This window comes from Argopecten irradians, chromosome 7 (genome assembly GCF_041381155.1).
Source record: "Argopecten irradians isolate NY chromosome 7, Ai_NY, whole genome shotgun sequence".
Taxonomy (NCBI): domain Eukaryota; kingdom Metazoa; phylum Mollusca; class Bivalvia; order Pectinida; family Pectinidae; genus Argopecten; species Argopecten irradians.
The window spans coordinates 26,764,237-26,789,647 of NC_091140.1; the positions used below are offsets into that span (position 1 = coordinate 26,764,237).

At 42.1% G+C, this 25,411-nt stretch overlaps 1 protein-coding gene across 1 annotated transcript in view; it reads left to right on the forward strand.

The window, feature by feature from the left end:
- LOC138328003 (von Willebrand factor D and EGF domain-containing protein-like) overlaps positions 1-25,083 on the forward strand; it is a 50,799-nt gene extending 25,716 nt beyond the window's left edge. Inside the window, exons 9-17 of the mRNA XM_069274556.1 lie at positions 18,630-18,715; positions 20,038-20,101; positions 20,418-20,633; positions 21,040-21,242; positions 21,570-21,915; positions 23,780-23,938; positions 24,045-24,228; positions 24,434-24,615; positions 24,834-25,083. Coding sequence (XP_069130657.1) covers positions 18,630-18,715; positions 20,038-20,101; positions 20,418-20,633; positions 21,040-21,242; positions 21,570-21,915; positions 23,780-23,938; positions 24,045-24,228; positions 24,434-24,615; positions 24,834-24,956 — 1,563 coding nt within the window. The 3' untranslated portion in view covers positions 24,957-25,083. The remainder of the gene's footprint in view (positions 1-18,629; positions 18,716-20,037; positions 20,102-20,417; positions 20,634-21,039; positions 21,243-21,569; positions 21,916-23,779; positions 23,939-24,044; positions 24,229-24,433; positions 24,616-24,833) is intronic.
- Positions 25,084-25,411: the final 328 nt, after the last annotated feature.

Below are 25,411 nucleotides of genomic sequence, written 5' to 3' on the forward strand. Positions count from 1 at the left end.
TCTATGGGACAAGGCTTACAGCTGCGTCACGTCAAAAAATACTTACCACACAGCTTTAATCGCCTAAACACCACATTTATTCCAAAGAACATTGTACAAATTATACACCATTTAGGACTTATTTATGTTTTTACCGCCAGTAACACTCATAAATAATCCTAATATCTGCACGGAGTAGTCCTTGAACACGTCGTCATATTCAGTCGATGTCCCAAACTAATGCGAGCTGCATATTGAACATATATTGACTTTCAGGGTTGAGATTTCATATGCATGGCTATATAATTTGGGGGTTCGTCTCCGCATGCTGCTGTGCTGTGCTCCTTCTCCCTCTTGTTAGTCGTTCTTGACCTACCTCTCCCTCCACTGAGTTTTCCTTGAACTCCCTCTCCCTCCTCTAAGTTGCACTTGAACTCCCTCTCCCTCCTCTAAGTTGTACTTGACCTCCCTCTCCCTCCTCTAAGTTGTATTGACCTTCCTCTCCTTCCCCTAAGTTGTACTTGAACTCCATCTCCCTCCTTTAAGTTGTATTTGAACTCCCTCTCCCCCTCTTAGTTGTACTTGATCTCCATTTTCTTCCTCTAAGTTGTACTTGAACTCCCTCTCCCTCATTTAAGTTGTACTTGGACTCCCCCTTTCAACTCTAAGTTGTACTTGAGCTCCCTCTCCCCCCTCTTAGTTGTACTTGACCTCCCTTTTCTTCCTCTAAGTTGTACTTGACCTCCCTTTCTCGCCTCTAAGTTGTACTTGAACTCCTTTCCCTCCTATAAGTTGTATTGACCTCCCTCTCCCTCCTTCAAGTTGTACTTGACCGTCGTCTCCCTCCTCTAAGTTGTACTTGAGCTAACTCTCACTCCTCTAAGTTGTACTTAAACTCCCTCTCTCTCCTCTAAGTTGTACTTTAACTCCCTCTCTCTCCTCTAAGTTGTACTTTAACTCCCTCTCCTTCGTCTAAGTTGTACTTGAACTCCCTCCCCCTCCTGTAAGTTGAACTTAAACTCTCTCTCCCTCCTCTAAGTTGTACTTGACCTCCCTCTCCCTCCTATAAGTTGTATTTGAACTCCCTCTCCCCCCTCTTAGTTGTACTTGATCTCCATTTTCTTCCTCTAAGTTGTACTTGAACTCCCTCTCCCTCATTTAAGTTGTACTTGAACTCCCTTTCCCTCCTAAAAATTGTACTTGACCTTCCTTTCTCGCCTCTAAGTTGTACTTGAACTCCTTTTCCTCCTATAAGTTGTATTGACCTCCCTCTCCCTCCTTCAAGTTGTACTTGACCGTCGTCTCCCTCCTCTAAGTTGTACTTGACCTAACTCTCACTCCTCTAAGTTGTACTTAAACTCCCTCTCTCTCCTCTAAGTTGTACTTTAACTCCCTCTCCTTCGTCTAAGTTGTACTTTAACTCCCTCTCCTTCGTCTAAGTTGTACTTGAACTCCCTCTCCCTCCTATAAGTTGTATTTGAACTCCCTCTCCCCCTCTTAGTTGTACTTGATCTCCATTTTCTTCCTCTAAGTTGTACTTGAACTCCCTCTCCCTCATTTAAGTTGTACTTGAACTCCCTTTCCCTCCTCTAAGTTGTACTTGACCTTTCTTTCTCGCCTCTAAGTTGTACTTGAACTCCTTTACCACCTATAAGTTGTATTGACCTCCCACTCCCTCCTGTAAGTTGTACTGACCGCCGTCTCCCTCCTCTAAGTTGTACTAGAACTCCCTCTCCCTCATCTAAGTTGTACTTGAAATCCCTCTCCCTCCTCTAAGTTGTACTTTAACTCCCATTCCCTCCTCTAAGTTGTACTTGAACTCCCTTTCCCGCCCCTAAGTTGTACTTGACCTCCCTCTCCCTCCTTTAAGTTCTACTTGAACTCCCTATCCCGGCTCTAAGTTATACTTGACCTCATTCTCCCTCCTCTAAGTTGTACTTGAACTCCCTGTCACTCCACTAAGTTGTACTTGACCTCCCTCTCCCTCCTCTAAGTTGTACTTGAACTCCTTCTCCCTCCTCTATGTTGTACCTGACCCTCCTCTCTCTTCTCTAAGTTGTACTAGAGCTCATTCTCCCTTCTCTTAGTTGTACTTGACCTTATTCTCCTTCCTCTAAGTTGTACTTGAACTCCCTCTCCCTCCTTTAAGTTGTATTTGACTTCCCTCTCCCTCCTCTAAATTGTACTTAAACTCCCTCTCTCTACTCTAAGTTGTTATTGAACTCCCTCTCCCTCCTCTAAGTTGTACTTGACCTCCCTTTCCCTCCTAAGTTGTACTTGAGCTCCCTCTCCCTCCTCTTAGTTGTACTTGACCTCCTCTCACTCCTCTAAGTTGTACTTGACCTCCCTTTCTCTCTCCTCTAAGTTGTACTTGAACTCCCTCTCCCTCCTATAAGTTGTACTTGACCTCCCTCTCCCTCCTCTAAGTTGTACTTGAACTCCCTCTCCCTCCTCTAAGTTGTACTTGTCACTCCTCTAAGTTGTACTTAAACTCTCCCTCCTCTAAGTTGTACTTTAACTCCCTCTCCTCCTCTAAGTTGTACTTGACCTCCCTCTCCTTCCTCTAAGTTGTACTTGAACTCCCTCTCCCTCCTGTAAGTTGAACTTAAACTCTCTCTCCCTCCTCTAAGTTTGTACTTGACCTCCCTCTCCCTCCTATAAGTTGTACTTGAACTCCTCATTCTCCCTTCTCTTAGTTGTACTTGACCTTATTCTCCTTCCTCTAAGTTGTACTTGAACTCCCTCTCCCTCCTTTAAGTTGTACTTGAACTCCCTTTCCCTCCTAAAAATTGTACTTGACCTTCCTTTCTCGCCTCTAAGTTGTACTTGAACTCCTTTTCCTCCTATAAGTTGTATTGACCTCCCTCTCCCTCCTTCAAGTTGTACTTGACCGTCGTCTCCCTCCTCTAAGTTGTACTTGACCTAACTCTCACTCCTCTAAGTTGTACTTAAACTCCCTCTCTCTCCTCTAAGTTGTACTTTAACTCCCTCTCTCTCCTCTAAGTTGTACTTTAACTCCCTCTCCTTCGTCTAAGTTGTACTTGAACTCCCTCTCCCTCCTGTAAGTTGAACTTAAACTCTCTCTCCCTCCTCTTAGTTGTACTTGATCTCCCTTTCCCTCCTCTAAGTTGTACTTGAACTCCCTCTCCCTCATTTAGTTGTACTTGAACTCCCTTTCCTTCCTCTAAGTTGTACTTGACCTTTCTTCTCCTCTAAGTTGTACTTGAACTCCTACCACCTATAAGTTGTATTGACCTCCTTTCCCTCTGTAAGTTGTACTTGACCTCGCCTCTCCCTCCTTTAAGTTGTACTGACACTCCTTCTCCCTCATCTATAAGTTGTATTGACTCTCCCTCTCCCTCCTCTAAGTTGTACTTGACCTCCATCTCCCTCCTCTAAGTTGTACTTGAACTCCCTTCTCCGCCCCTAAGTTGTACTTGACCTCCTCTCCCTCCTCTAAGTTGTACTTGAACTCCCTATCCCTCCTCTAAGTTGTACTTTTGACCTCCCTCTCCCTCCTCTAAGTTGTACTTGAACTCCCTCTCACTTCCACTTAAGTTGTACTTGAACCTCCCTCTCCTCCTCTAAGTTGTACTTGACACTCCTTCTCCCTCCTCTATGTTGTACCTGACCTCCCTCACCTTCTTCTCTAAGTTGTAACTAGAGCTCATTCTCCCTCTCGTAGTTGTACTTGACCTTATTCTCACCTTCCTCTAAGTTGTACTTGAACCTCCCTCTCCCTCCTTAAGTTGTACTTGAACTCCCTTTCCCTCCTAAAAATTGTACTTGACCTTCTCTTCTCGCCTCTAAGTTGTACTTGAACTCCTTTTCCTCCTTTAAGTTGTATTGACCTCCCCTTCTCCCTCCTTCAAGTTGTACATTGACCGTCGTCCTCCCTCCTCTAAGTTGTACTTGACCTAACTCCTCTACACTCCTCAAGTTGTACTTAAACTCCCTCTCTCTCCTCTAAGTTGTACTTTAACTCCCTCTCTCTCCTCTTAAGTTGTACTTTAAACTCCCTCTACCTTCCTCTAAGTTGTACTTGAACTCCCTCTCCCCTCCTGTAAGTTGAACTACTTAAAACTCCCTCTCCCTCCTCTAAGTTGTACTTGAACTCCCTCTCCTTTCCTCTATAAGTTGTATTTGAACTCCCTCTCCCCCCTCTTAGTTGTACTTGATCTCTCTTTTTCTTCCTCTAAGTTGTATTGAACTCCCTCTCCCTCCAGTTAAGTTGTTACTTGAACTCCTCTTTCCACCTAATAAGTTGTATGACCCTCCCACTCCCCTGTAAGTTGTACTGACCGCCGTCTCTCCCTCCTTTAAGTTGTACTAGAACTCCTCTCCCACCTCTAATTTGTACTTGACCTCAATCTCCCCTTCCTCTATAAGTTGTACTTGAACTCCCTGTCCTCCACTAAGTTGTATTTGACCTCCAATCCTCCTTCCTCTAAGTTGTATCCTTCCATTGACTCTCCCTCTCCCTCCTCTTAGTGTTGTGAACTTGTTCCTCCTCTAACTCCCTCCCTCTCCCTCCTCTAAATTGTACTTGACCTCTCCTCTCCTTTCTCCTCTAAGTTGTTGTACTCGAAGTTTTTGACCTCCCTCTCTCCCTCCTCTAAGTTGTACTGGACTCCTCGACCTCTCCTCCAATCTGTATTGACCTCCTCTCACACTCTTCTAAGTTGTACTTAAACCTCCTCTTTAACTCCCTCTAGAGTTTGTATCGTTATTGACCTCCATCATCCCTCTCTATTGCGTCTCTTATCTCTCTCCTCTCAGTTGTAGTTGTAAGTGACCTCTCTACTCACCAATTGTACCCTCCTCCTCGTACCCTGTTTGTACATTTGACCAAACTCCTCTCCTCCTCTCCTCCTCTAAATTGTACTTGAACTCCCTCTCCTTCCTCTAAGTTGTAACTTGACCTCCCTCTCCTTCCTCTCTAATTGTACTTGAACTCCCCTCTCCTTCCTCTAAATTGTACTTGAACTCCCTCTGATTCACATAAGTTGTACTTGACCCTCTCCCTCTCCCTCCTCCTAAGTTGTACTTGACCTCCCTCTCCTTCCTCTAAGTTGTACTTAAACTCCCTTTTCCTCCTCTAAATTGTACTTGAAACTCCCGCTCCCTCCTCTAAGTTGTACTTTACCTCCCTCTCCCTCCTGTAAGTTGTACTTAAACTCCCTCTCCCTCCTCTAAGTTGTACTTGACCTCCCTTTCCTTCCTCTACGTTGTACTTGAACTCCATCTTCCTCCTCTAATTTGTACTTTACCTACCTCTTACTCATCTAATTTGTACTTGATCTCCCTCTGGGAGGCCGCCTTTACATAACCATAACTCTTAATAGGATGTTAATTAATCAAACAAACAAAACATCCTCTCTCTTAGTTGTACCTGAACTCTCCGTCCTTCTCTAAGTTGTACTTGACCTCCCTTTCCCTTCTTTGATTTTTACTTGACCTCCCTCTACCTCCTCAAAGTTGTACTAGACCTGCCTCTGCCTCCTCTTTGTTATACTTGACCTCCCTTTTCCTCCTCTAAGTTAAACTTGACATCCCTCTGCCTCCTTCAAATTGTACTTGACCTCCCTCTCTCTCCTCCAATTTGTACTTGACCTCCTTCTGGGAGGCCGCCCTTACATAGCCATAGCTCTTAATAGGACTTTAATTAATCAAAACAAACAAAACATCCATCCTTCCTCTAAATTGTACCTGAACTCTCCGTCCTCCTCGTAGTTGTTCTTGAACTCCCATTCCTCCTCTAAGTAGTACTTAAACTTTCTCTCCCTCCTCTGAGTTGTACTTGAACTCCCCCTCCTTCCTCTATGTTGTACTTGACCTTCCTTTCTCGCCTCTAAGTTGTACTTGAACTCCTTTTCCTCCTATAAGTTGTATTGACCTCCCTCTCCCTCCTTCAAGTTGTACTTGACCGTCGTCTCCCTCCTCTAGGTTGTACTTGAGCTAACTCTCACTCCTCTAAGTTGTACTTAAACTCCCTCTCTCTCCTCTAAGTTTACTTACTCCTCTCCTCCTGTAAGTTGAACTTAAACTCTCTCTCCCTCCTCTAAGTTGTACTTGACCTCCCTCTCCCTCCTATAAGTTGTATTTGAACTCCCTCTCCCCCCTCTTAGTTGTACTTGATCTCCATTTTCTTCCTCTAAGTTGTACTTGAACTCCCTCTCCCTCATTTAAGTTGTACTTGAACTCCTTTACCACCTATAAGTTGTATTGACCTCCCACTCCCTCCTGTAAGTTGTACTGACCGCCGTCTCCCTCCTTTAAGTTGTACTAGAACTCCCTCTCCCTCCTCTAATTTGTACTTGACCTCACTCCCCTTCCTCTAAGTTGTACTTGAACTCCCTGTCACTCCACTAAGTTGTATTTGACCTCCCTCTCCCTCCTCTAAATTGTACTTGAACTCCTTCTCCTTCCTCTATGTTGTACCTGACCTCCCTCTCTCTTCTCTAAGTTGTACTAGAGCTCATTCTCCCTTCTCTTAGTTGTACTTGACCTTATTCTCCTTCCTCTTAGTTGTACTTGAACTCCTTCTCTCTCCTGTAAGTTGTACTTGAACTCCCTCTCGCTCCTCTAAGTTGTACTGGACCTCCCATTCCCTCCTCTAAATTGTACTTGAACTCCCTCTCCCTCCTCTTAGTTGTACTTGAACTCCCTTTCCCTCCTCTAAGTTCTACTGGACCTCCCTCTCCCTCCTCTAAATTGTACTTGAACTGCCTCTCCTTCCTCTAAGTTGTAACTGACCTCCCTCTCCTTCCTCTAAATTGTACTTGAACTCCCTCTCCTTCCTCTAAATTGTACTTGAACTCCCTCTGATTCACATAAGTTGTACTTGACCTATCTCTCCCTCCTCTAAGTTGTACTTGACCTCCCTCTCCTTCCTCTAAGTTGTACTTAAACTCCCTTTTCCTCCTCTAAGATATACTTGAACTCCCGCTCCCTCCTCTAAGTTGTACTTTACCTCCCTCTCCCTCCTGTAAGTTGTACTTAAACTCCCTCTCCCTCCTCTAAGTTGTACTTGACCTCCCTTTCCTTCCTCTACGTTGTACTTGAACTCCATCTTCCTCCTCTAATTTGTACTTGACCTACCTCTTACTCCTTAATTTGTACTTGATCTCCCTCTGGGAGGCCGCCTTTACATAACCATAACTCTTAATAGGATGTTAATTAATCAAACAAACAAAACATCCTCTCTCTTAGTTGTACCTGAACTCTCCGTCCTTCTCTAAGTTGTACTTGACCTCCCTTTCCCTCCTTTAATTTTTACTTGACCTCCCTCTACCTCCTCAAAGTTGTACTAGACCTGCCTCTGCCTCCTCTTTGTTATACTTGACCTCCCTTTTCCTCCTCTAAGTTAAACTTGACATCCCTCTGCCTCCTTCAAATTGTACTTGACCTCCCTCTCTCTCCTCCAATTTGTACTTGACCTCCTTCTGGGAGGCCGCCCTTACATAGCCATAGCTCTTAATAGGACTTTAATTAATCAAACAAACAAAACATCCTTCCTCTAAATTGTACCTGAACTCTCCGTCCTCCTCGTAGTTGTTCTTGAACTCCCATTCCTCCTCTAAGTAGTACTTAAACTTTCTCTCCCTCCTCTGAGTTGTACTTGAACTCCCTCTCCCTCCTCTAAGTTGTACTTGAACTCCCTGTCACTCCACTATGTTGTACTTGAACTCCCCCTCCTTCCTCTATGTTGTACCTGACCTGACCTTCCTCTCTCTTCTCTAAGTTGTACTTGAATTCCTTATCCCTTCTCTAAGTTGTACTTGACCTCCCTCTCCCTCCTCTAATTTGTACTTGACCTCCCTCTCACTCCTATTATTTGTACTTGACATCCCTCTGGGAGGCCGCCCTTACATACCCATAGCTCTTAATAGGACGTTAATTAATCAAAAAAACAAAACATCCTTCCTCTAAGTTTCACTAGACCTCCCTTTCCCTCCTCTAAATTGTACTTGACCTCCCTCTCCCTCCAGTTACTTGTACTTGACCTCTCTCTCCCTCCTCTAAGTTGTACTTGAACTCTCCGACCTCCTCTTAGTTGTACTTGATCTCCCTCCCTCTCCTCTAAGTTGTACTTAAACTCCCTCTCCCTTCTCTAAGTTGTATTTGACCTTCCTTTCCTTACTCTAAGTTGTACTTGAACTCCATCTTCATCCTCTAATTTGTACTTGACCTACCTCTTACTCCTCTAATTTGTACTTGATCTCCCTCTGGGAGGCCGCCTTTACATAACCATAACTCTTAATAGGACGTTAATTAATCAAACAAACAAAACATCCTCTTTCATAGTTGTACCTGAACTCTCCGTCCTTATCTAAGTTGTACTTGACCTCCCTTTCCCTCCTTTAATTTTTACTTGACCTCCCTCTACCTCCTCAAAGTTGTACTAGACCTGCCTCTGCCTACTCTTTGTTATACTTGACCTCCCTTTCCCTCCTCTAAGTTATACTTGACATCCCTCTGCCTCCTTCAAATTGTACTTGACCTCCTTGTGGGAGGCCGCCCTAACATAGCCATAGCTCTTAATAGGACTTTAATTAATCAAACAAACAAAACATCCTTCCTCTAAATTGTACCTGAACTCTCCGTCCTCCTCGTAGTTGTACTTGAACTCCCTTTCCCTCCTCTAAGTTGTACTTTAACTTTCTCTCCCTCCTCTAAGTTGTACTTGAACTCCCTCTCCCTCCTCTAAGTTGTACTAGAACTCCCTGTCACTCCTCTATGTTGTACCTGACCTTCCTCTCTCTTCTCTAAGTTGTACTTGAACTCCTTATCCCTTCTCTAAATTGTACTTGACCTTATTCTCCTTCCTCTTAGTTGTACTTGAAATCCCTCTCTCTCCTGTTAGTTGTACTTGAACTCCCTCTCCCTCCTCTAAGTTGTACTTGAACTCCCTCTCCCTCCTCTAATATATACTTGACCTCCCTCCCCCTCCTCTAAGTTGTACTTGACCACCCTCTCCCTCCTTTAATTTGTACTTGAACTCCCTATCCCTCCTGTAAGATGTACTTGACCTCCCCTTCCTACTCTAAGTTGTACTTGAACTCTCTCTCCCTCCTTTAAGTTGTATTGACCTCCCTGTCCCTCCTGTAAGTTGTACTTGAGCTTCTTTTCCCTTCTCTTAGTTGTATTGACCTTCGTCTCCCTCCTCTAAGTAGTAATTGAACCCCCTCTGCCGCCTCTTAGTTTTACTTGAACTCCCTCTCCCTCCTCTAAGTTGTCCTTGAGCTTCCTTTACCTCTTCTTAGTTGTATTGACCTTCCTCTCCCTCCTCTAAGTAGTAATTGAACTTCCTCTCCCTCCTCTAATTTGTACTTGAACTCCCTATCCCTCAAAGTTGCACTAGACCTCCCTCTCCAGCCTCTAAGTTGTACTTGACAACTCTCGCCCTCCTCTAAATTGTACTGGACCACCCTCTCTCTCCTCTAAGTTGTACTTGAACTCCCTCTCTCTGAAAGCTGAACTAGACCTCCCTCTCCCTCCTCTAAGTTGTATTGACCTCCCTCTCCCTCCTTTAAATTGTACTTGAACTCCTTCTCCCACCTCTAAGTTGTACTTGACCTTCCATTCCCTCCTCTAATTTGTACTTGACCTCCCTCCCACTCCTATAATTTGTACTTGACATCCCTCTGGGAGGCCGCCCTTACATAACCAAAGCTCTTAATAGGACGTTAATTAATCAAAAAAACAAAACATCCTTCCTCTCAGTTGCACTAGACCTCCCTCTCCCTCCTCTAAATTGTACTTGACCTCCCTCTCCCTCCACTTACTTGTACTTGACCTCCCTCTCCCTCCTCTAAGTTGTACTTGAACTCTCCGACCTCCTCTTAGTTGTACTTGAACTCCCTATCCCTCCTGTAAGTTGTACTTGACCGCCCTCTTCCGTCTCTAAGTTGTACTTGACCTCCCTATCCCTCCTGTAAGATGTACTTGACCTCCCCTTCCTACTCTAAGTTGTACTTGAACTCTCTCTCCCTCCTTTAAGTTGTATTGACCTCCCTGTCCCTCCTGTAAGTTGTACTTGAGCTTCTTTTCCCTTCTCTTAGTTGTATTGACCTTCGTCTCCCTCCTCTAAGTAGTAATTGAACCCCCTCTGCCGCCTCTTAGTTTTACTTGAACTCCCTCTCCCTCCTCTAAGTTGTACTTGAGCTTCCTTTACCTCTTCTTAGTTGTATTGACCTTCCTCTCCCTCCTCTAAGTAGTAATTGAACTCCCTCTCCCTCCTCTAATTTCTACTTGAACTCCCTATCCCTCAAAGTTGCACTAGACCTCCCTCTCCCGCCTCTAAGTTGTACTTGACAACTCTCGTCCTCCTCTAAGTTGTACTGGACCACCCTCTCTCTCCTCTAAGTTGTACTTGAACTCCCTCTCTCTGAAAGCTGAACTAGACCTCCCTCTCCCTCCTCTACGTTGTATTGACCTCCCTCTCCCTCCTCTAAATTGTACTTGAACTCCTTCTCCCACCTCTAAGTTGTACTTGACCTCCCATTCCCTCCTCTAATTTGTACTTGACCTCCCTCTCACTCCTATAATTTGTACTTGACATCCCTCTGGGAGGCCGCCCTTACATAACCAAAGCTCTTAATAGGACGTTAATTAATCAAAAAAACAAAACATCCTTCCTCTCAGTTGCACTAGACCTCCCTCTCCCTCCTCTAAATTGTACTTGACCTCCCTCTCCCTCCACTTACTTGTACTTGACCTCCCTCTCCCTCCTCTAAGTTGTACTTGAACTCTCCGACCTCCTCTTAGTTGTACTTGAACTCCCTATCCCTCCTGTAAGTTGTACTTGACCGCCCTCTTCCGTCTCTAAGTTGTACTTGACCTCCCTATCCCCTCCTATAAGATGTACTTGACCTCCCCTTCCTACTCTAAGTTGTACTTGAACTCTCTCTCCCTCCTTTAAGTTGTATTGACCTCCCTGTCCCTCCTGTAAGTTGTACTTGAGCTTCTTTTCCCTTCTCTTAGTTGTATTGACCTTCGTCTCCCTCCTCAAAGTAGTAATTGAACCCCCTCTGCCGCCTCTTAGTTTTACTTGAACTCCCTCTCCTCCTCTAAGTTGTACTTGAGCTTCCTTTACCTCTTCTTAGTTGTATTTGACCTTCCTCTCCCTCCTCTAAGTAGTAATTGAACTCCCTCTCCCTCCTCTAATTTCTACTTGAACTCCCTATCCCTCAAAGTTGCACTAGACCTCCCTCTCCCGCCTCTAAGTTGTACTTGACAACTCTCGTCCTCCTCTAAGTTGTACTGGACCACCCTCTCTCTCCTCTAAGTTGTACTTGAACTCTCTCTCTCTGAAAGCTGAACTAGACCTCCCTCTCCCTCCTTTACGTTGTATTGACCTCCCTCTCCCTCCTCTAAATTGTACTTGAACTCCTTCTCCCACCTCTAAGTTGTACTTGACCTCCCATTCCCTCCTCTAATTTGTACTTGACCTCCCTCTCACTCCTATAATTTGTACTTGACATCCCTCTGGGAGGGCCGCCCTTACATAACCAAAGCTCTTAATAGGACGTTTAATTAATAAAAAAAACAAAAAACATCCTTCCTCTCAGTTGCACTAGACCTCCCTCTCCCTCCTATAAATTGTACTTGACCTCCCTCTCCCTCCACTTTACTTGTACTTGACCTCCCTCTCCCTCCTCTAAGTTGTACTTGAACTCTCCGACCTCCTCTTAGTTGTACTTGAACTCCCTATCCCTCCTCTAAGTTGTACTTGACCGCCCTCTTCCGTCTCTAAGTTGTATTTGACCTCCTCCTTCCTACTCTGAACTCCCTCTCCCTCCTTTAAAGTTGTACTTACCTTCCTCTTTTGCCCTCATTTGTAAGTTTGTACTTGACCTCACTTCTCTCCCTCCTGTAAGTTGTACTTGACCTCCCCTCCCTCCTGTAAGTTGTACTTGTGCTTCCTCTCTCTCTTAGTTTGAATTGGACCTTCCTCTCTCTCCTCTAAGTTGTACTTCTTGACCTCTCAAGTGGTTATTGACCTCCCTCTCCCAAGAGTTGTACTTGAATTCCCTTTCCCTCCACTAAGTTGTACTTGACCTCCCTCTCCATCCTCTAAGTTGTATTTGACCTCCCTTCTCCCCTCCTCCCTTCTAAGCTTGTACTTGCACTCCCTCTCCCTTCTCTAAGTTGTACTTTGACCTCTCTTGCCCTCTGTAAGATTGTACTTGACTCACTCTATCCCTCCTCTAAGTTGTACTTGACCTCCCTCTCTCTCCTCTAAGTTGTACTAGACCTTGAGCCTCCCTCTCCCCACTCTCTAAGTTGTACTTGACATCCTCTGGGAGGCCGCCCTTACACTAGCTCTAAAAGTTGTACTTTAGAACTCTCCAAGACATCTTCTAAGTTGTACTTGTAACCTCCCTCTCCCTCCTCTTAGTTGTACTTGACTCCCCTCTCCCTTCTCTAAGTTGTACTTGACCTTAAACTCCATCTCCTCTCTCTTAGTTGTACTTGAACTCCCTTTCCTCTTCTAAGTTGTACTTGACCTCCCTCTCCCTCCGCTATAGTTGTACTTGACCTCCCTAGCTCCCTCCTAATAAGTTTGTACTTGATCCCACTCCTAATCTCTTCTCTAAGTTTTGTACAAGACCTCCTCTCCTTCCTCTAAGTTGCATATTGACCTCCCTCTCCCTCCTCTAAGTTGTACTCTGAACCTCCCTCTCCTTCCTCTAAGTTGTACTTGAACATCCCTCTCCTGCCTCTAAGTTGTACTTGAACCTCCCTCTCCCTTCTCTAAGGTTGTACTAGAACTCCCTCTCCCTCTCTAAGTTGTACTTGACCTCCCTCTCCCTCCTCTTAGTTGTACTTGAACTGACCTCCTTCTCCATCCTCTAAGTTGTACTTGAACTCCTCTCCCTCTCTAAGTTGTACTTGAACTCCCTCTCCCTCCTCTAAGTTTACTTGAACTCCTCCTGCTCCCTCCTCTAAGTTGTACTTGACCTCCCTCTCCCTCCTCCTCTAAGTTGTACTTGACCTCCACTCTCCCTCCTCTAAGTTGTACTTGAACTCTCTCCCTCCTCTAAGTTGTACTTGAACTCCCTCTCCTTCCCTCTAAGTTGTACCTTGACCTCCCTCTCCTCTCTAATTTGTACTTGAACTCCCTGCCCCCTCTAAGTTGTACCTTGAGCTCTTAATCCTTCTCCTTCCTTCCTAAAAAGTTGTACTTGACTCCCTCTTCCCTCCTCTAAGTTGTACTAGACCTTCCCTCTCCCTCCTCTTAAGTTGTACTTGACCTCCCCTCTCTCCTCCTCTCTAAGTTGTACTTGAACTCCCTCTCCCCCTCTAAGTTGTACTTGAACTCCCTCTCCCTCCTCTTAGTTGTACTTGACCTCCCAGCTCCCTCCTCTAAGTTGTACTTTAACTCATTGCCCTCCTCTAAGTTGTACTTGAACTCCCTCTCCCTCCTCTAAGTTGTACTTGACCTCCCTCTCCCTCCTCTAAGTTGTACTTGAACTCCCCTTTCCGCCTCTAAGTTGAACTTGACCTCTCCCTTCCTCTAAGTTTTACTTGACCTCCCTGCTCCCTCCTCTAAGTTGTACTTGAACTCCCTCTCTAACCTTTGTACAAACAAGTTGTACTTCCCTTCCTCTAAGTTGCACTTGACTCCCATCCCTCCTTTAAGTTCTACTTGAACTCCCTCTCCGCCTCTAAGTTGTACTTGACCTGCCTCTGCCCTCCTCTTACTTGTACTCTAATTGAACTTGACCTCCCTCTCCCTCCTCTTACTTGTACTAACCTCCCTCTCCCTCCTCTAAGTTGTACTTGAAATCTCCGTCCTCCTCCTCTTAGTTGTACTTGAACTCCCTCTCCCTCCTCTAAGTTGTACTTGAACTCCCTCTCCCTCCTCTTAGTTGTACTTGACCTCCCTCTCCCTCCTCTAAGTTGTACTTGACTCCCTCTCCCTCCTCTAAGTTGTACTGGACTCCCTCTCCCTCCTCTTAGTTGTACTGGACCTACCCCTTCTCTCCTCTAAGTTATACTTGACCTCCTGCTCCCTCCTCTAAGTTGTACTTGAACTCCCTCTCCTGCCTCTAAGTTGTACTTGACCTCCCTCTCCATCATTTAAGTTCTACTTGAACTCCCTCTCCCGCCTCTAAGTTGTACTTGACCTTCCTCTTCCTACTCTTAGTTGTACTTGAACTGCCTTCTCCCTCCTCCAAGTTGTATTGACCTTCCTCTCCCTCCTCTAAGTAGTAATTGAACTCCCTCTCCCGCCTCTTAGTTTTACTTGAACTCCCTCTCCCTCCTCTAAGTTGTACTTGAGCTTCCTTTCCCTCCTCTTAGTTGTATTGACCTTCCTCTCTCTACTCTAAGTAATAATTGAACTCCCTCTCCCTCCTCTAAGTTGTACTTGAACTCCCTCTCCCTCAAAGTTGAACTAGACCTCCCTCTCCCTTCTCTAAGTTGTACTTGACCACTCTTGCCCTCTTCTAAGTTGTACTGGACCTCACTCTCTCTCCTCTAAGTTGTACTTTAACTCCCTCTCCCTTTTCTAAGTTGTACTAGACCTTCCTCAGCCTCCTCTTAGTTGTATTGACCTTCCTCTCTCTACTCTAAGTAGTAATTGAACTCCCTCTCCCGCCTCTTAGTTTTACTTGAACTCCCTCTCCCTCCTCTAAGTTGTACTTGAGCTTCCTTTCCCTCCTCTTAGTTGTATTGACCTTCCTCTCTCTACTCCAAGTAGTAATTGAACTCCCTCTCCCTCCTCTAAGTTGTACTTGAACTCCCTCTCCCTCAAAGTTGAACTAGACCTCCCTTTCCCTTCTCTAAGTTGTACTTGACCACTCTTGCCCTCTTCTAAGTTGTACTGGACCTCACTCTCTCTCCTCTAACTTGTACTTGAACTCCCTCTCCCTTTTCTAAGTTGTACTAGACCTTCCTCAGCCTCCTGTTAGTTGTACTTGACCTCCCTTTCACTCTTCTCATTTGTACTTGACATCCCTCTGGGAGGCCGCCCTTACATAACCATAGCTCTTAATAGGACGTTAATTAATCAAACAAACAAAACATCCTTCTTCTAAGTTGCACTTGACCTCCCACTCCCTCCTCTTACTTGTACTAGACCTCCCTCTCCCTCCTCTAGGTTGTACCTGAAATCTCCTTGAACTCCTCTTCCTCTCTAGTTGTTGAACTCCCTCTCCCTTCTTAACTTGACCTCCCTCCTCCTCCCTCTCCCTCCTCTAAGTTGTACTGGACCTACCTCTCTCTCCTCTAAGTTGTACTTGACCTCCCGCTCCCTCCTCTAAGTTGTACTTGAACTCCCATACCCTCCTCTAAGTTGTACTTGAACTCCCTTTCCCGCCTCTAAGTTGTGCTTGACCTCCCTCTCCCTCCTTTAAGTTCTACTTGAACTCCCTCTTCCGCCTCTAAGTTGTACTTGAGCTGCCTCTGCCTCTCGAAGTTGCACTTGACCTCCCCACTCCCTCCTCTTACTTGTACTAGACCTCCCTCTCCCTCCTCTTAGTTGTACCTGGAATCTCCGTCCTCCTCTTAGTTATACTTGAACTCCCTCTACCTCCTCTAAGTTGTAGTTGAACTCCCTCTCCCTCCTCTAAGTTATACTTGACCTACCGCTCCCTCCTCTAAGTTGTACATGAACTCCCATTCCCTCCTCTAAGTTGTACTTGAACTCCCTCTCCCGCCTCAAAGTTGTACTTGACCTCCCTCTCCCTCCTTTTAGTTCTACTTGAACTCCCTCTTCCGCCTCTAAGTTGTACTGGACCTCCCGCTTCCTCCTCTAAGTTGGACTTGAACTCCCATTCCTTCCTCTACGTTGTACTTGAACTCCCTCTCCCGCCTCTAAGATGTACTTGACCTCCCTCTCCCTCCTTTAAGTTCTGCTTGAACTCCCTCTTCCGCCTCTAAGTTGTACTTGACCTTCCTCTTCCTACTCTTAGTTGTACTTGAACTCCCTCTCCCTCCTCTAAGTTGTATTGACCTTCCTCTCCCTCCTCTAAGTTGTAATTGAACTCCCTCTCCCGCCTCTTAGTTTTACTTGAACTCCCTTTCCCTCCTTTAAGTTTACTTGAGCTTCCTTTCCCTCCTCTTAGTTGTATTGACCTTCCTCTCTCTACTCTAAGTAGTAGTTGAACTCCCTCTCCATCCTCTAAGTTGTACTTGAACTCCCTCTTCCTCAATGTGTTGAACTAGACCTTCCTCTCCCTACTCTAAGTTGTATTGACCTCCCTCTCCCTCCTCTAAGTTGTACTTAAACTCCCTCTCCCACAAAGTTGCACTAGACCTCCCTCTCCCTCCTCTAAGATGTATTGACCTCCCTCTCTCGTCTCTAAGTTGTACTTGAACTCCCTCTCCCTTCTCTAAGTTGTACTGGACCTCACTCTCTCTCCTCTAAGTTGTACTAGACCTTCCTCAGCCTCCTCTTAGTTGAACTTGACCTCCCTTTCCCTCAAAGTTGTACTAGACCTCACTCTCCCTCCTCTACGTTGTATTGACCTCCCTCTCCCTCCTCTAAGTTGTATTGACCTCCCTCCTCAAAGTTATACTAGACCTGCCTCTGCCTCCTCGAAGTTTTACTTGACCTCCCTCTCACTCCTCTTAGTTGTACTTGAACTCCCTTTCCCTCAAAGTTGCACTAGACCTTCCTTTCCCTCCTCTTAGTTGTATTAACATTCCTCTCTCGCCTCTAAGGTGTACTTGAACTCCCTCTCCCTTCTCTAAGTTTTACATGACCACCACTCTCGCCCTCCTCTTAGTTGTAACGGACCTCCCTCTCCCTCCTCTAAGTTGTACTTGAACTCCCTCTCCCTTTTCTAAGTTGTACTATACCTGCCTCTGCCTCCTCTTAGTTGTACTTGACCTCCCTCCTCTTCCTCAAACTTGTACTAGACCTCCCTCTCCCTCCTCTCTACGTTGTATTGACCTCCCTCTCCCTCATTTTAGTTGTATTGACCTCCCTCCTCAAACTTGTACTAGACCTGCCTCTGCCTTCTCGAAGTTGTACTTGACCTCCCTCTCCTTCATCTAAGTTGTACTTGACTTCCCTCTCACTCCTCTAAATTGTACTTAAACTCCAAATTCCTTATCCCTCCTATATGTTGTACTTAACCTCCCTCTCCCACCTCTAAGTCGTATTGACCTCCCTCGCCTTCCTCTTAGGTGTACTTGACCTCCCTTTCCCTCCATGGTAACTGACTGAATGCACATATTTCTAATAATATTGATTATCTGAAGTGTATGACGTCACTCATGCGAGAGTATGACGTCACATGCGCGGAAAGTTACATGAATTGGGTAATATTCCACCAAAATAACGTGAAGGTACCAGACAGATCGGAAGAGATAGAAACATCTAGTACTGGGTTGCGTGAGATTTCCTTGTCCGAAATGCGATAATAAAAGAATCTTACATGGGACTGTGAAGTGGACAGGGATATCCCAACCTTCGTGAAAGATTTTGGCCGGTCAACCCGAGGCTTTGGTTGACCGGCACGAGAGTGAGATATCCCTGTCCACTTAAGACCTGTTTGGTATTCAACCGACGGCAAAATCTTTCACGAGAGTTGATATATCCCTATCCACTTCACAGATTCATGTTTGATGAAAGACGACTCTGTTTCAAGCTTTTTCATCGCGTCATTATCGCATGAACGGCGTTATGCTTTAAAATTGATGACGTCATACAATGCGCGCCAAAGATACACCGCATGTATTGATGACGTCACGCTATTGTCTAGCACGTGTGAGCTGTCTTCACCCCCTGTGTAAGATAGAGATATTTTTCCCTAACAACCACGGAATATTCCCGTGAAGTATTGTAGAATATGATTTCTTGACCAGAGTCCTTAAACAAATGAAAACGTAACGTGAGGTGTATTTGTCAAGTCGTTAAGAAGATAGTCATTTAAGGAAAAGAGAAAAAATAATATCCCAAATTTGGTCGTCTTTAGCGATCGCGCAATTATGTATTAATAGACACAATTCTGCCATCTCACAGGTATATCAGGTGATTCTAAATTGATGTTGGTATAAAGTACGTTTTAATTGGATTATGTTCATGATTTAATCAACGTTTGATTCATAGACGTTGTGTGGCGACGTAGACACCAGTTAACGTTACACGGCTTACATATTTCCATATACCGATCGCGACGAAGACCTATGACATCAGCAGTATAAATGAACTGAAAGTTAGAAAATTTTATGTAATCGAAACATAGAAGAAATGATTCAAATGTGCATCTGATTTAACATTGTCATTTTTTTCAAAATAGGCATACATCTATCGGGGATCGGCCGACAAACTGGACATGGTACAGAAGATCCCGATCACGACTAAATTATTTATAGAATTGTAGAATGAGGATAGAAGGTCATTTTTCATGAATCTACAAGAGGTTTGATCATAAATTTTGCCGTTTTAACACTCGACTTCATCTCATGTTTAAACTTAAATTCATGACTAACTTGCAGTAGATTCATGAGAAATTTCCGCTAATTGGTCAAAATTGTTTGAGATATATTGTAAGTGTACACAATGACTGGGTCACTTTTATCACATGAAGTTATGCTTATATTAAGTATCAACATATTGTATACGCAAACTTACAACAATAGGAACTGATCCTGTATTTTTACTGTCATTAACAACTGTTCTTGTTTGCCAGATACACGTACTGGATGAAGACATAATTTTAAGGGGGAAATCATGTACTATTCAAACCGATCCTCATATCAACACGTTCGATGGCAGGTATGTAATATTACATCTTATTATACCTCACTTTCATTTAGAATGTTCTGATTGGATTTAACTTGATCACATGGCATTGAATAAGTTAAGATATTTTACCGGGATTTGAAGGCGAGGGAAATAACCCCTGAGGAAAATAACCCCAGGAAAATAACCCTTTGGAAGCACCGCATGTGACCGAAATTTGACGTCATCTTTGCAACGTCAACCAACAATAAGAACGCTGTTGCTTAAATTTTATCAAAGTTGTTGGGAAGTAACTTATTGAGTTATTTTACCTCAGATTTTTTTTCTTCTAATTTTGTTCGGTATAATAAATTAATTATGTCCCTATGTGTCGGGATACTTCTAGAATTGTCTCCCTGCAGAGAGTTATTTTCTCGAGGGCGAACCTCGAGAAAAAATAACTGGAGACAATTCTAGATGTATCCCTCCAAAGAAGGCCATAATTGTATAATATTAAAGGATTTAGATATCTGTACCACCAACAATGTGGCGGCTATTATGTTTCTACTAATTTGTTTTCAATATTATATATTGAATCAAACCGTTTAACTAATTTCAAAGTAACCAGGCGAGGTCGGATTTAAATTGTCGTTGCTCTCAATATTGTCACGACATCGTTGCAGCATATATATAACGATATTAATGCTAATGTTGGCGCAGTGGTATTGGACTTATTTAGAGAATACCTATAATTATCCCCCGCTTTCTCCGAAACGGGGGATATTAATTTGGGTTTGTCCCTCTGTCTGTCTGTTTGTCCGTCTGTCTTTAACACTTCGTACAATAACTGTAATAAATATTAACCGATTTTCTTCAAACTTCGTAACAAGGTCAAATGCCTTATGGGCTTGGCCAAGTTCGTTTGGCCGACATTATGTAGTGGAGTTATGGCCCTTTGATGTACTAAAAACGTCACTTTCTGCCATTCCCTGTGCAATATTTGTAACAAATGTAAATAGATTTTCTTAAAAGTTAGTATCGATGTTAAATGCCTTAAGAGCTCAGTCAAGTTTAATAGTCACTTTCACTTGACATTATTTTACACATCTTATTTCCGAATAAGACTTCAGTTTATTTTTTCATGTTTCAACCAAAGTTAAACCTAACCTCAATCATGTTTACTTACAATATATCCTGAAAGCTGTGGATGGAAATGCCACGGCTTTGCTTGTTATTTTAATTTTAATCCTCTTAATGGTAAAACATAATTTCAACTAGAGAGTGATTTATTTAATACCAAATAATATTAGTGATATAAACCAAACTACATCAGGGACATGGAATCCTTAAACAACTAGGTCGTCTTTCAAATTCAGGCACGTGCGGTTTCTGCTGGAAGGAGAGTATATCATTTACCAACATGAAACGATACCTATTCGGGTAAGTGTACATAGAACTGCTGTAAATCAACCTTCATTTTAAACTATGAAGATGTTATCATCAGCCATACAAACAAGTTAATACGATACTATATCGTATAGCTGGTATTTTTGACGGCTTCACAGAACATTAATATCATCGCGAAACTTTAAGCTGCAACATATTAAGAAATAATTGAGTTAGACATCGTTTTTAGGTAAAACACCGAAAATAATAGCACGCGAAAATAACCGGTTATACCAGTATTGGAAAAATAGGTACGTAGACGAGAAGATACTGAACTGAAATTAAATTTGGTAATGTTTGTGTTCTACAGATCCATGCAGTATTTGACACGTGCTGGCAGGCAGCACGAGGTTCTTGTACATGTGGTGTAGCAATAAGGTACATAGACGCTGTTTTTGTACTCAATTTCTGTAAAGAGAAGATTGGAGAAGAATGGCTGCCTACATCTAATGTAAACAAATACGTAGAGATGAGAGCTTGTGAAGACTCAAGTATGACGGTACAATACACTTCAGGAATATATACGGTAAGGATACGTATACATACCTCATAAGCATTATATATCTCAAAAACAACAGTAATTGGTAGAACTGTTTTATCCGGGTCTCGAACTTACGATCGAAAGCACCATCGCCTAGCATACCTGTAGCTTCCATCACTGTGCTACATCCACGTTTTCAAAAAAATAGAAGTTTCAGTCGCGACTGGCCTAATATCGTGGTATTGTCACAGTGACAGAACAGAGACAACTCCTCATTTAATTTAATAGATGGATCGTAATGTATATAATATGAACTGTACTTATATAATGGATATCAACGAAGTAAAACAATAAGTGTTATTACTATTTTTGCAAATGAAAATACACCTTAATGAATATCAGTTCTCATACTAGACCAACTGCCTTTTAAATGTGTTTTTTTTCGATACAGGTTACACTTCCTTCGGGAACGGTAATCAAGATGAGACTTCATTTAGGTGCACTAAACACACACATATTTGTATTCGAATTGATGCCGTCTCTATCAGACTGGAGAGCGACCAGTGGAATGTGTGGTTTTCTAGATGGTGTTAAGGATAATGACATCAGAGATAGAGATGGAAAGAAGGTCCGCGGTTTTGGGAATATTTGGCTGTAGGTATATGGATAGCAATGTATAAAAGCAGTTAAACAAGCAGAGGTCCCCTAACGCTTTCACGGCTGCCGCCGTTCCCATCTTTAAAGATGACATCACAACAACATGATATATAAGATCATTGTGATAAACTCAATGGCCGCAACATTTCCACCTAATCTGTAAAATAAAATAGAAAGGATAAAGGTGATTAGTTATAAACCTCCAATATCATATAACCTAAGTTTAGTTTCAAAGTAACCCTATCCTAAGATCAGATGTGATGTTCCTTGTAAGGGAGGTGCTGCTATACAAATATAAGTTAATTTGCCTTTTTCTTATTTCAGATTGAACTCAACACTTGACGGGCCCTCGCTGTTTACCTCTAATCCCGAGCTGGTGGACTTACCACGACCATCACTACAATACTGTCAATGTCCAGTACGCGGCGACGACAGGCCAAGTTTAATCTCCCAGACACATTGCAACCTGACTTCACCTTCGGAATCGTGTGAATGGTTGAGCGATTTCAGCTCGTATGTCACACAATGTGATAAATATCGTGAAAATGTAAGGGAAAAACGTGATACCTCTGGATACTTACACCGGCACCCACGATCTACAGATGAAGATATTGAAGTACCAAGATTCGATCTCAAACTGGATGAAACATATGCAAATTCACCAGATGAAGTATGTATGCTACTCCTATAAAATCATATAAAAAACGGTGTTCAAGCTGATGTTAAAAATCCCACAGGAACTGTCAACAGCTCGATTTTATTTAAACTTTGCATATGGGAAGTACTAATACTTGTCCCTCTAAAATAGCACTATCTTTGTCTTTCAATGATTTCAAAAAGACCCAACTGGCGTTACCATATATTTAGTGATCATTTTCATTAAAACTACCTGCATGACATGCCAAAAATAGGTCATCCTTTGTTAAATATTCTATATTTTTATTCATAAATAATTTTGAGTAGATCGTATATATTTTTTTCAGATTTGAAATGGAAAATTTAGCGTAATCAATATGTAACAAAGAACACTTTTGGGGAAAAGAGAAAACAGAACATTGCTCTTTATCATCTCATTTCACTCTATTAACGGGTGTATCCACAATTTTACCCTGCATTAAAATACTTTCTGAGCTATCTCTTCCGATCTCAAAATCGATCCGGTATTCGTAATTGGGTGGGATCGGTTAAGGAAGTTTTATTTACTATTAATAAAGAGGAATTCATTCCGTACATGGCATCCATGTTCAGTTTCTAGAGGTGATCGGTTTAGAGAAGGTTCGGTTTCAGGAAGTCACACTGTATTTTTAAAATCAAAATCTGGGAAAACAGTTTTTTGGTGACTTGCAGATAGCGATTGCAGATACATGCAGCAACGGACAACTTTTTTCGTTAATTAACCTAGATATACATTTCAAGCTTCAGTTTTCAGAGTCCAAATTATATGAAAACGATGTGTAGTAATAATTTTAGATGCTAACTACATGCACTAACAACACTTTCGAAAATATTGGTCGCCATGATAATACAATGAAGGCGTTTGATTGGCTGAAGTTAAGATAATGTCAGATTTAAGTGAAAATTGAAATATTGGAGTAATAAAGTGTGCTGAATAAAATCGTATCACTTTCAAAAAGATTGATTGACATGGTAACAAAATGATGACATCTGATTGGTTAACATATAGACTTTGTCAGAATTAAGTAAAAGTTGTTCATATGGGTTATGACGTATACAGAATAAGATAGTAACAGTTTTAACATCTTTGTTGTCGTGGTAACGAAATTAAGACCCTGGATTGGTCAAAACTAAGATTATAGCGTTTGTAGTGTTGTAATATGTTTTAGTTTAAACATATTATAAATGAAAATCAGAATGTTATTCTGTTTTGCTCTTTTTTAATCAATTTTTAAACAAGTTTCCAAAAGAGAGAAAGATTCGAGTTTGAATTGCTAATGAAAATACAATTTTGTCAATTATTATTAGATTTCTGTTCTGACATCAAAAAGAAACTATTTAAGAGAATTTCTAGTTGTTAAGCTTTTTGTACTGTTAGTAAAAATGCGAGAATAAAAAAATACACTAATTTCATAGTATACATGTATATGTTAGTTTACTTATTTAGATCAGTTTTGAATTTAAAGTCTTCTGAGGCAAATGTTAAGTTGTAGGGAAAATCTCACTAGCGTCATTTCAGTCTTTAAATAGCTATTTTTTTGCGGATTGTTTTCAAAAATATCTGCTTAAAGATTAAATGTATACCATGTTTTTATGAACAATATCGATAACATGCCAAAGATTTGGAGCAAACCCAACACCTTCAGTTTAATCCTGTCAAAAATTATTTTTGTGCTATAAAACTCAATTTGCAGTCAAAGTAGTTAGTAAATACCCTTATTAAAGGGAACAAAATAGAAAATGATTTCTCTTTCATTTCATTTTGCGGACCCACTTTTGAACTATACTTGATAGTGTTATACTATTATAGAATTTAATCGTCAAGTTTGATTTGAACTTCATTGATTTTTTTGTTTCAGAATATTACCTGGATAAATGGTTGGAATGAGTCCCTAGCAGAAGAGGTCTGTCGGAACACAATGGATAGCGATCCTATGCTCATTAAATGTAAAGATTTCGTATTCGTGATGAATGACATTACAGAAAACGGGATACAGGAATGCATGGATGATATCATGGTAAATAATTCGATTCACAATATCTTTTCATTTCATCTCATTATGTATATTGAAACTCAAATTATTGTCTTGCAAATACTCATATCAATACAATTATCATATTCAGATATCTGGACATGCTGGGTTTTTGGAAGACACCAAGAAAGCCTTGCAAACGACGTGTCAAGGTGAAGCAGAGCGTTTCGAAAATTTAACAACACATGCTAATGGTACATCCGCGTCATTTCTGGAGGAACTGTTGGAATTAAGCTGTACAGATAATTGTTCTGGGAATGGCATTTGCATAAATGGTAGGCAGACAATTATAATAGGATGTCAATGATTATAAGTTATGCAAGTATGAGCTTAGTACAATACTAATGCTCAGCAGTGCGCTCAATGTTATGCTAAAACATACATATATTTACATTTTTACAAAAAGAATCGTAAAATACATGTATGTGGATGTGAAATACAATTGAAATTGATTAAGCTTAAGAATATGATATTTTTCAGGAACTTGTGATTGCTATTCCGATTTCTATGGAGAAAGCTGTATACTGAAAACTAATATAGCACCTGAAATATTATCTGGAGGAATAACTTGTCCGAACGATCAAAAATCCTGCAAGGCATTTGTTATCTCTGGGATTAATTTCCTTGACGTCAGTTTAACATGTCTTGTTCGACCGATAAAGGTATGTTTGATATTTTATCAAAGCCTAATAAAAGTCAACAAAAATATTAAATAACACATATTTCAAATTTTAAAACATTCAACTGTTAAAGTTACACTATATATATGTATGTATTTTTAATCATATAGCCTTAGAAACTTACCAAATATGTAAAAAGATAAAGCAGTTGATATAATAGTAACAACGGTTAAAACATTGATTTCTTTCCTGAACTACAGGTTTATTATGACCGATTGGAAATTGATGGATCCCAACAGTCTTTTCCTGCGAGGTATTTGAATGATTTTAGCTGTATATGTACCATCCCGGATTCCATCCGCAGACGGCGGTCGGGCCGATAGCGAACAGGTTTATGCGGAAGGCTACAAGTTGAGCATCTCAAATGACGGAATCAACTACAGTAATGAGACCACTATTTTAGCGTATAACCCGACATGCTATGACTGTAATATAACCAGTCTGAGCTGCATACAACTATCAGTATGTATATATTTTATTTCGATCTTATTGTGTTTTACTAATGCTATGGTTACAATGATCGGCCAATGTCCGGGGATATGGGTTAATCGGGAGCACACCGCTGATTTTGGCCATATTTCCGACATCGGATAACACTGGTCAAAAAAATTTTTTAGCTTCGAGTTAAAACTCTTCGGACACCTTTCTGATGCTGCCTGAGAGCCCCGGCCACCGTTCAGCATTGTCTGGTGTCCGGCTAGGGACCAGGCCTAAAATAGCTAAAATCATGCCGGGAGTATATCCTAAGCCTAATAGGAAGGGATTGTGACCAAATCAT